General features: G+C 40.6%; 1 protein-coding gene across 2 annotated transcripts in view; it reads right to left on the minus strand.

Moving 5' to 3' along the window:
• Positions 1-2,948: 2,948 nt before the first annotated feature.
• The window catches only part of RXRG (retinoid X receptor gamma), a 94,707-nt gene continuing 81,098 nt past the window's right edge, over positions 2,949-16,557 (minus strand). For both annotated transcript variants that reach the window (XM_069094684.1, XM_069094683.1), the window contains 4 exons: positions 12,368-12,500; positions 10,597-10,688; positions 8,156-8,261; positions 2,949-3,454 (listed from right to left, as the gene is read on the minus strand). In XM_069094684.1, the coding sequence (XP_068950785.1) occupies positions 3,307-3,454; positions 8,156-8,261; positions 10,597-10,688; positions 12,368-12,500 (479 nt within the window). In that variant the 3' untranslated portion in view covers positions 2,949-3,306. The remainder of the gene's footprint in view (positions 3,455-8,155; positions 8,262-10,596; positions 10,689-12,367; positions 12,501-16,557) is intronic.

The following is a 16,557-nucleotide window of genomic DNA, read 5'->3' on the forward strand; positions in this document are numbered from 1 at the left end:
ATAGATAGATAGATAGATAGATAGATAGATAGATAGATAGATAGATAGATAGATAGATAGATAGATAGACAGGCAGCTGAATAAATAAATATAATATATACATGTATATGTGTGTGTCTACAAATCTGGCTTAGACACTAGCTGTGTAACTTTGGACAAGTTACTTAACCCTATTTGCCTCAGTTTCCTCATCTATAAAATGAGCTGGAGAAGGAAATGGAAAACATCTTTCTCAAAAAAACCTCAAAGGGGGTCAAAAAGAGTAGGACACTACTGAAAAAATTGAATAAAAAATAAATATAAGTGTATATATGTACATATACATATATAAATGTTTATATGTATACTATCTATGTATATATATACACATACCTACACACATATTTGTGTATACATATATACATGTGTGTATTTTATATATGTACATATCCTAGAGATAGAAGAATTGATCCTTTTCTTCATATGTATGTATAATATACACATATAAACATATACACATGCCATATATATGTGCATTCATATAAAGTGCATATACAAATAAAGAAAAGGATGGATTCTTCTATCTCGAGGATCCAGTATAAAATCTTCTGTTTGACCTTTAAAGCCTTTCATAGCCTGGCCTATTCCTACTTTCTCCATCTTTGACTCACTCTCTTCTCTGTACTCTTGATCAACACTGGCCTCTTTGCTGCTCTTTGTATACATGCCCCATCTCCCAGATGGTCATTTTGGCTGGCTGTCCTTCATGCCTGGACTATTCTCTTTCCTCACCTCTTTCCTGCCTCCCAGCTTCCATGACACCCTTCAAGTCTCACATGAAGTCCCATCTTCTGGAGGAAGGTTCTCCCACTCCTCAATCTTAGTGCCTTCCCTATGAGACTACCACCAATTTACACTGTATATGGTTTATTTGCATATAGCTGATTGCGTGTTTTCTCTCCCAAACAGACCCTGAGCTCCTTGAGAGGAAGCACAAGGTTTTTGCCATTTTTGGTATCCCCAGCGTTTAGCACAGTGCCTGGCTCATAGCAGGCCCTTAATAGGTGCTAGTTGATCAACTGATTTAAATGCATGTTAGGAGGAAACAAAGCTACTGCCAGTCATATTCCTTTGTCCTTGGGAAGAAATCCCTGTGAGCTGAGGACAGGAGTTCTCAGACTGGTGGCAGTAACAGGCTTACAGACTGGCCAGTCTGTAACATGTGTTGGGAGGGTAAGATCCAACTAGGTGCCCAACATGGAGTCAGGAAGAACTGAGATCAAATTTTGCTGCAGCCACTTATTAGTTGTGTGACCTACATGTCACTTTTAACATCTCTCACTCTCAGATTCTTCATCTGTAAAATGGGGAGAGAATAAGCATTTGTATAGTGCTTATTATGTGCCAAGTACTGTGTTCAGAACTTTTGTTTTTCACAAACATTATTTCATTGGAGCCTCATAACAATCCTGCAAGGTAGGGACTGCTCTTACTCCTTTTTACAGTTGAGGAAACTGAGACAAATAGAGGTTAGGTGACTCACCCAGGGTCACGTAGCTAGTAAGTGTCTGAGGCTAGATTTGAATGTAGGTCTCCTTGAATTCAGGCCTGGTGCTCTATCCACCTCACCACCTAGATGCCTAATAATACCCACATTCCAGGGTTTTGTGAGTAGAAGATGAAATAATATTTGTGAAGAATTTTGCAAACCTTAAAGAGCTTTATAAATGTTAGTGGTGATGATGGTGATGATGATGGTGGTGATGAGGAGGAGGAGGATGTGGGTGGTGATAAGTTCTTTGAAGGGACTGGCCACTCTTGACCTGTCAAAGAAGATAAAATGTTTTAGTCCTTTCTCTTATTTTTGAGTGGTGGTTAATGATAAAAGATTGATTCCCTCTCAAGAATAAGGTTATTTTCCTACTGACTTAGGATACTCATGTGCTTTGCTTGGAACAAACTGAAATATGTCAAAGTCCTTAATTATACATATCATATGCACATTAATCTAGAACTGGAAGAGACCTCAGTGGTCATGTGGTTCAGTCTCATCATTTTTGAGATGAGGAAACTGGGGGCCAGAGAAGATAAGGGACTTAACCAAGCTCACCTAGTCATTGGGTCATAGTATCACAGACCCAGAGTTGGAAGGGACCTTAGGAGTCATTGAGTCCAGCCCCCTCTTATTTGATAGATGAGGAAGCTGACACACAAAGAGATAAAGTGATCTACCCAAGGTCACATGGGTTCTAAGCAGCAGATAAGATTTGAAACTGGGTCCTGGGACTCCAAGTCCATCAGGCTTCTCACCATTCCCTGCTGCCTCCCCATCACTATTTGGTTCACATAAGAATAACAAGAAGATTCCCTCAAATAGAGATCTCTCTTAGGGGATTTCAAATCTGACTCAGTGTCTAAACACAATTCCATTTATTCAAAGCATTCCTGGAACACACCCATGATAGAAGTGTCTCCTTTGAGAAATGTACTCCCTACAGAGGAAGGGCCTTTTTTAAACTTATTCATGACATATCTTCTTGATCCATTTCTCCACAAAGGAAGCCAGTGATTTAATACCTTCTGCCCATCTACAAGTGCTTTAGCCCTCTCAGAACCTTATCATCTTCCCATCCCTCTCCTCCACACTTACAAGCAAGTCGTCTTAAATTATATGGGGCTCAAATCAAATAAGACACAGCCTATCTCTGTCTATGAGACTGAGAAAACTCCTTTAATGTCAATCCACGAAATAAATTTCTAGGGACCCCACTGAGATGCCAAGAATTAAACATTAGGGTTTTATTGTGTGACAATACTGGCCAGGGGCATGGCAGTGATAGAGAGCTTGAGGATTCCACAAATGCCTTCTGGAGTAACCATTCCAAACTCAAGGAGACCTAGAGATGTAGAGATGAAACCCAGCCCATGCCTTCTAATGGAGGGTTATTCTATTCAATAACATAGGCCACACAACAGCAAGCACCAATGTCATATATTATTTTATTATTTGTATTTCTTTGTCTTCTATGGCAAGTGAAAAAATAATTTAAACCAATTATATATACAGTGTTTGGTTAATGACCCAAGAACCATCAGAAAGACCAGAGCCCCTCAACCCCTTTCTAGCAAGGAACAGTTAAGTTTATCATCTATGCAAAACTCCACCTAAATGTAAAAAGACTTTCTTTATTACAAGCTGTCACATTATGGGGATGGGAAGAGAGTCAAGGTTGGTGGGAGGCTGGGAGGAGTGTATGCAGAAGAGGGGGATCACAGGGTCCTGGGCCCTGGAGAGTCCCCAGGTATGACGAAGGAAAACGGATGGATTCAGGTAATCTGGAGGGGAGTTTCCAGCATCTCCATGAGAAAGGTATCAATGGGTGTGTCTCCAATGAGCTTGAAGAAGAAGAGGTGCTCAAGACATTTCAAGCCAATGGACCGGAGAGCTGGGAGTCGAAGCAGGAGCTTGGCAAACCTGGAAAACAATATTAAAAATGGGTGAAAGTGATGCTAGTGGGGTAGATTTTAGTTAGAAACAAAGAAGAACTATTGGGGTAAAAGAAAGCCCTAATTGCCTCTGACCTTCATAGTCCCTTCAATCAACAAGGATTTGTTGTTAGCCACCTACAGTTATGTGGTACAGTGGCTAGACCTCCAGGCCTGGAATCAAGGGGACCTGAGTTCAAATGTAGCCTGAGACACTTAACTAGCTGTATCACCTTGAGCAAGTCACTGAACCTGTTTGCCACAGTTTCCTCATCTACAAAATCAGGATAATAATAGCACTTAACTTCCAGGGTTGTTATGAAGATCAAATAAGTTAACTATTGTGATTGTCTGGCACATAGTAAGTGATATGTAAATATTAGTTATTATTACTAAGTTTATGCTAAGCCTAGCTGGGGAAGGGACAGGGGAAAGAGACACAGAAGGAATCCTAATAGCAGCTGCCAGTCATATAGGGTTTTAAGGTTTATAAGGCACTCTACATATGTCACTTCCTAACAATTCTGTGAGTTAGGTGCTTTTATTATCCTCGGTTTATAGATGAGGAACCTGAGGCAGACAGCAGTTAAGGTACTTGCTTAGGATGTGTCCAAGGCTAGATCTGAATTTAGGTCTTCCAGACTCTGAGGTCCAGCATTCTTTTCATTACACCAGCTATTTGCCTCAAGAAAGAAAGTATTATTCCTTTCCACAAAAAGGTTCTATACTGTAGTATAGTCGAGAAACCAGACATACATAGATATGTACACCCATACAAAAGTTAGATATGGGGTGTCCCTAAAGTCTGAACACGTAGGAAATCTTATTAACTATGCATATTTTCAAGAAATGAAATAAATGAAACTTTCAACATTTTATTTAATTAGAATAAACTTTGACCATGATAATTTCGTATGGAATTAAAGCTTTCATTAGTTATTGGGGACTATTTTCCTTATTAATGAGATTACTTTAATTAATTAATGAGATTTCCTGTGTCTCCTATGTCTTCCTATGAAATCTCATTTATTCTAATTAAATAAAATGTTGCTGAAAATTTCATTAATTTCATTTCTTGAAATTATGCATAGTTAATGAGATTTCCTATGTGTCTAGACTTTAGAGACACCCTTTATATATATATACACATATATATACACATATATATATACATATATATAGTATATATGTGCACAAACACATCCACATAGATGCACCTGAAATAATGCCAGAAACTTCCCAGACATTTTCAACCATGTCACCTGCATTCTCTTCATAAGCCTCCCACCAGAATTCAGACCATGCACTGGAAGCCTGGGCTATGAAAGCCTTATCCTGTTCAGAACCAGGTCGTCCCTTCTTTCCCAGCCATTTCCAACCATGTCATCCCATCTATCCCAACCATCCCACAACAAACTCTCCTAATTTTCCCTTTATATATTGCCTTCCTCACTAAAATTAGAATGTGAGCCCTTTGAAAGCAAAGCCTTGCTTGGTTGTATGGGTGTCTGCAATATTTTAGCACAAGGCCTGATGCCTGGTAAACACTTAAGAGCTCATGAGAGCCCAAGCTACTTCCCCACCTCAGTCCCAGAGTCCTTCTCACCCCAGCAATACCGCTACCCTTGTACCTCCCTCCTCCCACTGGTGAGTTCCTATCTAGAAACTCCATTAGAGAAAGTGCCCCTGCCAGTCATACTCACTTCTAACCTGGCTCAGCTCCAGATTCTCTAGACGTCTTTCTCCACCATGCCCATAGGCAGGTACCTTCCCCTTCACCAATTCTTTGTGTTGTTAGAATAAAACTCTTTGAAGGCAAAGATTGGTTTTCCTTTATGTTTATATTTGCATTCATACAGTTCTTAATATCGTACCTGGTGGTTATTAAATGCTGTATCTATCTATCTAGCATCTCTCTACCAATCTTCCCATCTCTATTGCATTCCTTCATTTACTCATTCAGAAACTAGACCTGTATTTCCATCAGTACAGGCAGTTCCCAATGAGGAGTTCCTTCTGCCAATGCTGATCTTCACCTGTTTGGAAACCTATACTTGGCCTGGGGCACTGAAAGATCAGTGATCTGCCTGGGTTTGCCCGTTAGTATGTGGCAAAGGAAAGTGTTATTTTAAATTAATGGAGCAATTAGCGTCTCAAATGGACCTCCAGAGCACGCAACTGGGGTCTCTATCGGAGAGTTAGAAGGAAGCAGATTTCTATTCTATATAAGGAAACACTTCTTCACAATTAGAGCTGTCCAGAAATGGAATGGCAACTCTCAAGGAGATAGTGGGTTCCCCATTACTAAAAGTATTCAAAATAAAGACTGGATAACAGCCTACCAGGATATAGTGGAAGATATTCATTCATGGGTCAGGGGTTTGGCATCAAACTAATTTGAAACAGGGGCCATTAAATAACACGTAAAATCCCTGTGGCCTGAATATTAATTTATACAACCACAAATGAATATTAATTGTCTGGTATTTTTATTCATTTTGTTAAATATTTCCCAGTTACATTTTAATTGGGTTCAGGTTGCATTCTGGGAGTGTTGGGGGTTATATGTTCAATACTCCCAGACTGGATGACCTCTGAGGTCCTTTCTTACTCTGAAATTCTACAATGCTAATCCCGAGAACCAGATTTTTTGTCTAAGAGGTGATTGTTGTTTGGTCGTTTGCAATTGTATCTGACTCTTTGTGACCCCATTTAGGGTTTTCTTGGCAAAGCTGCTGGAGTGGTTTGCCTTTTCCTTCTTCAGCTCATTTTGCAGATGAGGAAACTGAGGCAAACAAGGTTAAGTGACTTGCCCAGGGTCACAAAGTTAGTAACTGTCTGAGGCCAGATTTAAACTCATGAAGGAGAAGGAAGGAGTCTTCCTGACTCCAGGCTCAGTGCTCTATCCACTGAACCACCTAGCTGCCTTTAGAGGTGTACATAAGCCCAATTAAGGATCACAGGGTCACAGATTTGGAGCCGGAAAGTACTCTGAAAGCCTAGCCATCAAGTTCAACCCTTTCATTCTGAAGAGGAGGATACTAGGAAGATAGGGTTTAAGTGACTTGCTCAAGGTCATTCAGCAAGTGTTTTAGGATTTGAATTCAAGTGTTTGTGATTTCCAAGCCCAACATTCTATTCACTCTGCCACCTAGTGGCTGTAGATGAAAGTACAGACTCAGGATCATCCTTTTAGAGCTAAAAGAAATTTCAAAGGTCAAAGGAGTTGAAAAGACTTAAAGCTGAAAGATTCTTTAGCATCAGCCTGGTTCAACCTCCCTGATTTACAAGTTGGGAAACTGAGGTTCATAAAAGTCAAGTAACTCAAGGTCACAAGGACAGTAAGTGGTAGAGCCTGCATCATCTCATCCCATCTCCTCAGCAAAAGTAAAGCAGACTATAGATGATGTATAAGCAGAAACAAAATTGTCTTCCCTGATCTGTTCCTAGGAGACAATTTAGGCCAAAAAAAGTTTGGAAATATATTGAGGAGAAATGTTAAACTCGAGATTAAGACTGAAGAACAAACATCTGCCTTCTTTTCCTCCTCCTCCCCCTCTTTCTCCCCCTTTCTCTTCCTCCTCCTTTTCCTCCTCCCCTTTCCCTTTTTCCTCCCCCTCCTTCTCTTCCTTCTTCCTCTTCCTCTTCCTCTCCTTCTTAAGGGAAGGAAGGTAATTGATATCACATTCTCCACTAATCTGCCAACTCCTTCTCTTTGAGTTTTTGTCAGTCCACAAATATTTGGTCAGATCCAAATACATGCAAAGTAGTTTGCTAATTGACGTGAGGAATATCAAATAAAAATGACAGAGTTTATGCACTCCAGGACAGGACATTAATATCTAAAAGTTTTTTTTAAACAATATGCCATGTCACAAGGCAGCTCACGATTAACAAATAAGTGTGACGGCAAGAAGGTTTCATGGAAATTTTGGCCATGAGTTGAGTCTCGAGGGATACATAGGGTTTGAGAAGGCAGAGATCAGGAAAAGGGTTCCAAGGAAGAATGGAATGAGAAAAGCAGGAGGCAGGAAATGAGGAAAGGATGACAACAGCAAAAGTAGTTTAGCTAGGATCATGGGTTCCGTTGGGTAAGCAATATCTGTATGAACAGTAGTTTAAGGCATCAACCCTGTTAGACCATAATAGGGATATCAGTGATGGTAGCTAATGCTTATGTCACCTATTATGAAGAAGCTGTGTGGGGAGAGTGGAGAGAGGGCTGGCTTCTGAGTCAGGAGAGTCCAGGTTCAAGTCTTCTATCAGCAGACACAAACCAGTTGTAGGACCATGGACAATATCTCTGTTCCCCAGGCAACTCTCTAAGATTACAAGTTATAATCGATATCAGGGGAGGGAGTCCCACATCACGAATTCTCTATACCTTTGAAATCACAGGTCTAGGTGGAGTTTTCATATCCATAGTTTCTTCTATTTCAAATACTGATAACAAGTGAAAAATCAAACCATCAGGGAGAGGACATTGATGTACACAGTACATGGCTCCTCTAGAAGACTGCTTCCCCTATCCAAGAATCCCACCCCATCTTTATCAAGGATTTCCCATATGGGTCACCTTGACCCAGCCCCTCCCCCCTCTATTACATTCCCCTTCCAAAACAAGGAGGAAACTTCTGGGAACACAGCTCTTTGGGCAGAGCTGCCACCTCATGTCCAGATGTTGACTCACCTGCCAGGCTGATCAGGGTATTTCTGCTTAGTGTATGCTTCAAGGGTAGCATAAACCTTCTCTCGGAGGGCCTCCACTTCAGAAGGATTGGACAAGCCCTTAGCATCTGAAAAAGACCAACTCAGGTTGTGTTCCTGGGTAGAAATAGGAGACTAGAACAGCTGACTATTCATACTGACTTCCCAGAGGGACAGGGAGGAAACCGTGACCTAAGTTTCAGGACCTTCACACCCCCTTTTCTTTAACTAGTAAACTCTCCTTTACTGCCAGGTCCCTACCTAACAATCTGGTGCTGAGACATTAAGGCATGTTAATGTGTTCATGTGTTACCCTCTCATATGTGAGGTTTTTATGTGTATATATATATGTATATATATATTATTTTTTAAAGCAATTGGGGTTAAGTAACTTGCTCAAGGTTACACGGCCAGTTATTTCTGGGTGTGGTACTAAGTACCAGAGCCTGGATTCAATCCCAGGTCATCACGCCTCTGGGGCCGGTGTTCTTATTCGCTGTGCTACCTGGCCACCCCATGAGGTTTATATTTTAACAATGGTTTTCTAGAAACAATTCCTTAACCTAAAGGGATGAATATCTTCTGTGTCCCTAGATGGGGCAATGGGTAGAGCACTGAGCCTGGGATCAGGAAGACCTGTGTTTGAATTTGGCCTCAGACAATTTGTAGCTGTGTGACCCTGGGTGAGTCAATTGCCTCCTGTCTCCTTTAAGTTCCTCATCTGTAAAATGGGAATAATAATAGCAACCCATGGTTGTTATCAGGGGCAAGCTGAGCATTGTAAAATACTTAGCACGGTCCCTAGCACCTAGCACGCACTTAACAAATGATGGTTTCCTTCCTTCCTTCCTTCCTCGTGAATTTCCCAGAAACAAAGTCCACAGGTTGAGAAGATGAGAGCCTTATTTGGAGTAGGCAGAGATGGGAGGGAAGAGGTGTCAGGCTTTCCCCATACCCTTCAAATTATACCAGCTGCATGGCTCTCTATCTGAACAGGACTCACACAATTGCTGTAATCCTTAGGAAGCAATGAAACAGCCACTGAATGGTCCACTGCTGACCCTGCACCATTAATTTAATGCTGTTGTTTCAGTCATTTCAGTCATGTTCAACCTTCCCTGACCCCATTTGGGGTTTTCTTGGCAAAGATACTGAAGATATTTGCCATTTCCTTCTCCAGTTGAGTTTACAGATAAGGAAACTGAGTCAAACAGAGTGAAGTGTCTTGCCCAGGGTCACACAGCTTGTCTGAGACCAGATTTGAATTTAGGAAAATGAGTCTTCCCAATTCCAAGTCAAGAGCTCTACCCACTGGGCCACCTAGTTAACCATAACTAAAACTAGCTAATTCTATAGCTAGAATACTCTTCCACCAAAGGCCTTCCCAGTCACCTCACTGAATCATGGAGATCACCCTGAGCTCTCAAAGCTGTGCCAGGGACAAGGAGCTTGGGCATCTTCTTCAAATTCAGTTCCATCAACTGACTGATTCTGGAATCCAAAGACCAATCAATAAACAAACATTTAATAAGTACCTACTGAGTGGCAGTCACTGTTTGAAGTAATGGGGATGCAAAGACAAAGAATGAAAACAATCTCTACTTGCAGTGGGCTCTTACAGGATGTTCCAAGACACCATCTCGAGTTATCTGCACCAAAACTTTTGGGACATCCTATATGTTTTCAGATAGAACTGTATGTATCTAGGTATCTATGTATGTACTACATACATGTGTTTATATGTATAACATGTAGTACAACTACAAAGTGCTTTGGGAGGAAGGGCCCTAACAGTTTGTGGTAGGGGGAGGTCAGCAAAGGCTTCATGGAGAGGGTATTTCAATGTTTGTTGATCGAATATAAAATGCTTTGTAAACTCTAAAGCACTTGACATATGTAGTAGTATTGCTGTTATCATTATCATTATTTAGCAATAGCCCCTCTTCTTATCAAAATAACTTCATGAGGGCATGGAGCATGTAATTCTTAATCTGTAACACCCCCACCCCCAATTTAGGACTGCATTCTGCATACAGCAGGTTGACTTGTCAAAAAAATTGACCCAGAGGACTGAGTCAAATAGCGTTCTGGGAGTCCATAAAAATCAATAATAACAGTAGCCAGAGTTTACGTAATACATTAAGGTTTGCAAAGTACTTAATACACACACACACACAGACAGAGAGAGACAGAGAGAGTTATCTCATTTATTCCTCACAACAGCTCTGTGAGGTAGGTGCTATTATTATTTCCATTCTATAGAAGGGAAAATTAAGCCTGAGAGAGATGACAGGTGGAATGATTTACCAAGGGTCACCTAACTGAATAAGAACTGAGGCAGGATTGGAACTCAGGTCTCCCTGACCCCAAGTCCATGGCCCTATGCACTGGCTGCCTCAGCGGACCTTAGTGCAGTGGACTTACCTGGGTTAAACAGCACAATGGCCCGCAGGCAGCCTAACTCCGATTTGTCCATTTGCATGTCTTTCATTTTAGAAACCAGCTCAGTGAGAACTCTGTTCACAGGAAGCAAGAAGAGGTCATCAGCAAGTGAGAAAATGCCAGGCATAGAGCCAAGCTACAGAACCAGGGCAGAGAAATCTGGGAGTGTAGACTTGGGGGAGTGATTCTGAAGAGAACAGCTTTGGCTTTCCCCGGTTTTTCTTCGTGGGATGCTTTCTTACTAACCTTGAAGGCTCCAGAGGTCAGGGGCCGAGTCTTAATCACTTTGTGTATCTCTCCTCCAATGAAGCCAATGCAACAAAATTTCACTTTGTTCCTTCCCAAAAGGAGCTAACATAACCGAGGGTTTTATTTTGTTTTTGTTTGCATAGCAGATTTTTGGTTTTTTAACAAACTATATTTCACCTGTGGAAGAATTTCTTCCACCAAAGCAAATCAACTACTCATCTGAAATGGAATTCTGAGAAGTTGGATGCTGTTGTTAGTAATCCTTTATTGTCAAAGCAAGACTTGAACCAAGGCCTTCCTGAATCCTCAGCTAGCCCATTACCCACTATGCCACAGTATCTCTCTGCAAATCTACATAGTAGATATTCATACAGATTGATTGAAGGGTACTGTATTAAAATCAGAGTTGGGAAAAAGGGCAGACCCTAGGTTCTAATCACAGCTCTGGAATGAACTCTTTGTGTGAATCTGGAAAAGTCACTTGCTCTCTCAATTTCCTCATCTATCAGATGAAAGGGTTGGATTTGATGACCCCTAGGGTCTGAGAAAGCTCTAAGATTCTAGAATTTTATCCCATGGGAGAAAGAGACATCATACCTAGGCAGGTAAATGTGTCTTCAAGTTATGACATGAAGATGGAGGCCATAGTCAGGACCATAGAAAAAGATGGAGGGCATCCACTCCCTCCACCCACCTAAGTCACCAATCTCCACACTAATTGCATTTGCTCCCTTTAAAATAGTAGTTTATCTCTAATAAACTACTAATATCTCTAATATTAGTATTAGATATCTCTAATAGACTACTAAATTAGTATTTTATCTCATACATGAATACAGTTGATCTCTCCATATAAATTAATGTGAATATGCACACATATACATATGTGTGTATACATATATACACATATATGTATATATGTATATATATATTTGTTGTTCATTTGTTTTGGTCACATCCAACTCTACATGACCCCATTTGGGGTCTTCTTGGCAAAGATACTAGAGTGATTTGCCATTTCCTTCTCTGGCTCATTTTACAGATGAGGAAACTGAGGCAAACAGGGTTAAATGACTTACCCAAGGACACATAGTTAGTCTGAGGTCTGATATAAACTCAGATCTTCCCAACTCCAAGCCTGGTTCTCTATCTACTGCACTATCTAGTTGCCTATAGTTATGTATGCAGTGTACTTATACATATATACATATGCATGCATGTGTATTTATGTATACATTGGTATATACAATATGTGTTCACAAGCACATGTATTTGCATGTACATGTATGCACATATAATTAATTGTAAACACGTATACACATTAGAGATATCTATGCATACATATACACATAGACTTGTTTTCTTTCTCGTCATCTGAGGCACAAAAAGCAAACTGGAGATTCTTTACTCATGCATAAAGCATCCTCTGCCAGGCTTAGAGCTGCCAGGCCCTACCCAGAGCACAAACTCTAAGCCAGGGATTCAGGAGGAGAAAGGAAAGCACCTGTCAAAGATGGAGCCAACCCCGGCGCTGTGAGCACTGCTTCGGTGAACGTGCAGACCCGTGGCAAGGAGGATCCCATCTTGTACAGACACCGAGCGATGGGAAAAGGAGGCAATCAGCAATTCATTCCAGCCTGAGGGAACAAGAAAGGAGATGAAGGTGGTGGATGGAAGCAGACCCCTTTAACCCAGAAATAATCCCAACGACAACATGACACATATTTACACGTTACATATCTTTAACTTTGTCAGAGTCTTTTTGTAATCGTGGTATCATTTGAAGCTAACAGCTTTGTGATAAAGGATTTACCAAACCCATTTGACAGATGGAGAAACTGAAATACAAAGAGATTTTTAAAATCCACTTAAGTTCATGCAGTTAATTCATGGAAGAGTTGAAAATAGATACTAGTGTACCCTTTTGTATGCTATGGTGACTTTCCAGTACTTACCAGTATGGTGGCCAGGGGGTGAAGAACATGTCTTCTGAGAAAATTAATCTATAGATATATAGATCTGTCTATTTGAATATGTAGAGAAAGAGAGAGAAACAGAGCAGCAGAAACAAGAGAGAAACAAAGATAGAGACAGACAGAGACAGAGAGAATCTACTATTTGAAAGCACTTTGCTAAGAATGGAGGGGAACACAAAGAAATATAAGATGTTCCTTCCCTCAAAAAGGTCATAATCTAATTCCATATCTTTGGCACCCCCAATAACACTTCCCATAATGCTTAGCACATGGTTGTTTACCCACCCACATCATCCATCTATGTTAATCTTTCTTAATTTAGCTATTGGATGATGATTACACAACTAATTTCCTTAAAATTAATTTATTCCCAATTCAAATACTGGTTGCATAGTACAATACTGGACACTGTTCAGGATACAAAGAACGATGTGATCTCCAATTTTTTTTTGGAGTCTGTAGTCTAAGAGAGGTTCCTAGTTCATACCCAGGTACCCCCTCCTGGCTCAACAGATAGAGTGCTGGGCCTGGAGTCAGGAAGATCGGAGTTCAAATCTGACTTCAGATGCTTACCATGTGATCATGGGCAAGTCACAACCTCTATTTGCCTTAATCCATTGGAAAGGACAAAGCATTCTGGTATCTTTGCCAAGAAAACCCCATGGATCGTATGGTCCTTGGGGCCATAAAGAGTTGGATATGACTGAATGACTGAACAACAAATAGTCTAGCAGGAACAAATAAAAGTGTTATCTAAAAAAAATCAAAGAAACAAAGGATATTCCTGGACTAAATGGTGTTCAAGGTTTAGAAATAAGAGATGAAAAACATTGTCATCCTCCTACAGTGGATGTATTCAGAGAGGAAAGCAACAAGAAATACTTTGCCATATTACTTTTTTTTAAAGCAATTGGGGTTAAGTAACTTTCTCACGGTTACATGGCCAGTTATTTCTGGGTGTGGTGCTAAGTATCTGAGCCTGGATTTGATCCCAGGTCATCCTGACGCTGGGGCCGGTGCTCTTACTTGCTGAGCCACCTGGCTGCCCCTAAGCAATTGGGGTTAAGTAACTTGCTCAAGGTTACACGACCAGGTGTTTCTGGGTGGGTGCTAAGTGTCTGAGACCAGATTCAATCCCCCAGGTCATCCCGACTCTGGGGCCGGTGCTCTTACTCACTCTGCTACCTGGCTGCCCCAAGCCATATTACTTTTTAAAAATAAATGTACAGGGGGTGGCTAGGTGGTGCAATTAATAGAGCACTGGCCCTGGAGTCAGGAGGACCTGAGTTCAAAGCTGTCCTCAGACACTTGACACATTTACTAACCATGTGACCTTGGGCAAGTCACAACCCCAATTGCCCTCCAAAAAGCAAAAAAAAAAAATGTACATATTTTAATGGCATAATTTTTTCTCTTTTCATAGTATAGATGTGTGTATGTAAGTATATTCCTTCTACGATAAATTGTCACACCCACTGCAGTGAAAGTTTAAAGACTCCAATAGGCCCCCAAAATAGGAGAAACATTTCAAACACAAGGAAACACATTTTCAAAATTTAACTAGGATTTAAAATACCTTGTCATGGCTCATCAGTTGTACCTGAGAGTTAGAATCCTATACAAATGCCATTGCCTTCCTTTATCTCATCTGCACAATGGGAATCCCAATGGTGTTTTAAGATTTTGGACTTCCATGAGGCTAATTCCTCATTTTATCCCCAGTAATTAATTCTTATAGTCTTGGAAAGTCATACAAAATCTTATACTGTTGTTGGATAAGAGGAGTTATCCTGCTTCTTTTAAAACATGTTTAAAAAAAAACGTGTTTAAATCACAGAATATTAGTCTTAGAGCTGGAAGGAACTTTAAAAGATATTAAATCCAATCCCATAATTTTATAGATGAGGTAACTGAGGCCAAGGGAGGCTATGGGATTTGTCCAAGCTCACATAGCTCAAAGACAGAGCCAAGGCAAAAATTCAGAGAAAGCATAAAATCTTTTATTGCATAAATAAGACAAAGATAAAATTCCAAGTCATCCATGACCCAGTGATATAGCAAAACTCAAATGTCGATAGTTGGTTACTAACAGATTCTTTCCTGGGAGATAGTTTTCTATTTGGGGAGGAAAGAGAATAGGTACTTGAGGAAAAGGGCTAAAAAGAAAAGTCTGGAGGTAGCAATGGGAAAATTCGTGTGCTTCATAATTTGACCTGGAACTAGGTCTAGGTCCTTTTCTATGATTGGAAAATATGTCCTTTGTCATCTTAGTGACTAGAACATTGAAGTAGCTGTTCAAGACTTCTTTGCCTGAGCAAAATTAGATTCTATTCACAGACATGCTTCTTCCTTTTTATCACAGAGGTGGTTTTATAGCCATCAAGAATCCTTTGATTAAAAAGAAAAATGCCAGAGCCCAAATGGTATACAGACAGCTGAACTCTCTCAACACTCCCCTCCAAACAACTTTGAAATGACTCCTAAAGTTAAATTTTGGATCAGCAGAGCCAACAAAGGTTCAGAAAGACACATTTTTTTCCAGCCTATGACAACCTAGGAGATTGGCAGGAGAGATCTGTGACACAAGTTGATCAGAGTCAACCCAGAGCACAGCAGCAGCATATAAGTAAATGAATATTGAAAAAGAAAATTATCAGACTTTCTTGTGATTTCAGAACACCTGCACAGATGTGACTGAGAAGCAAAGAAGTATGGTTTTGTTGGTTTCTAAAAACAAGCCCAACAAACTGGACTTTAAGCATGAGCACAAAGAATTAAAACAACGGGGAGTAATCAAAAGCAAAAGGAATAATAAACTCTAGAAAATCAGCCATTTTTTCTCTTTAGTGTTATCTCACTGGTGGGACTACTGGGGTCCTGAGATCTCTGACATAGGAAAACCTAAGAGAAGAGGAAAGTCCTCCAGAAATTCTGGCTGTCACTGATTTAATGGCAGATTCATCACTGCCCAAACCTTCCATATCCTCTATGCCTAAGACCTCAAGTCACTTATAGGAAAGCTTGATATACATTTCTCTAAAGATGAATACAACATAAAGATACAGAGAGAGAGAGAGAGAAGGAAAGATTACCACCACCACCACCACCACCCAGAATAACAAATCACCATGGCTGCTTTATTCTTCCCAAAAGAGGTCTTACCTGGTTCTCTTCAAGAAATAATAACAACAATGGCAACAACAGCACAATGAGCACTAGAAAGGGCCAACCTATGAAACACCAGCCCAGAACCTCTATCTCTCCTTTAATTTATTTCTGCAGAAAACCTCAGAGTGGGGGCAGCTAGGTGGCACAGTGAATAGAGCACTGACCCTGGAATCAGGAGGACCTGAGTTCAAATTTGAACTCAGACACCTGACACACCTTGGGACAATCACTTTACCCCAATTTCTCTGCCTTACCCCCTCCAAAAAAGACCAAAAAAAGAAAAGAAAACCTCAGAGTGAAAGAGAAGTCAATGCAATGATCAATGCTTTTGCCCACAGCTGCTGTTTGTTGACCCCACAGTTCGGAAGACCTTCTTCCTGAGTGTGGTCACTTACGGACTGTTTCCACTAATCTAAGTCCCTTCTGTATTCTCTTTAGCTATTAGGAGAACTGAAGGGATCATAGATTGTTTACAATTTTTTTTCCTTCCCTCCCTCCTCTCCTTCAAACACACACACACACACACACACACACACACACACACACACAC

Source organism: Petaurus breviceps, unplaced genomic scaffold, assembly GCF_028583685.1.
Source record: "Petaurus breviceps papuanus isolate PSGF00001 unplaced genomic scaffold, PetGlider_PUasm1.0 220, whole genome shotgun sequence".
Lineage (NCBI taxonomy): Eukaryota > Metazoa > Chordata > Mammalia > Diprotodontia > Petauridae > Petaurus > Petaurus breviceps.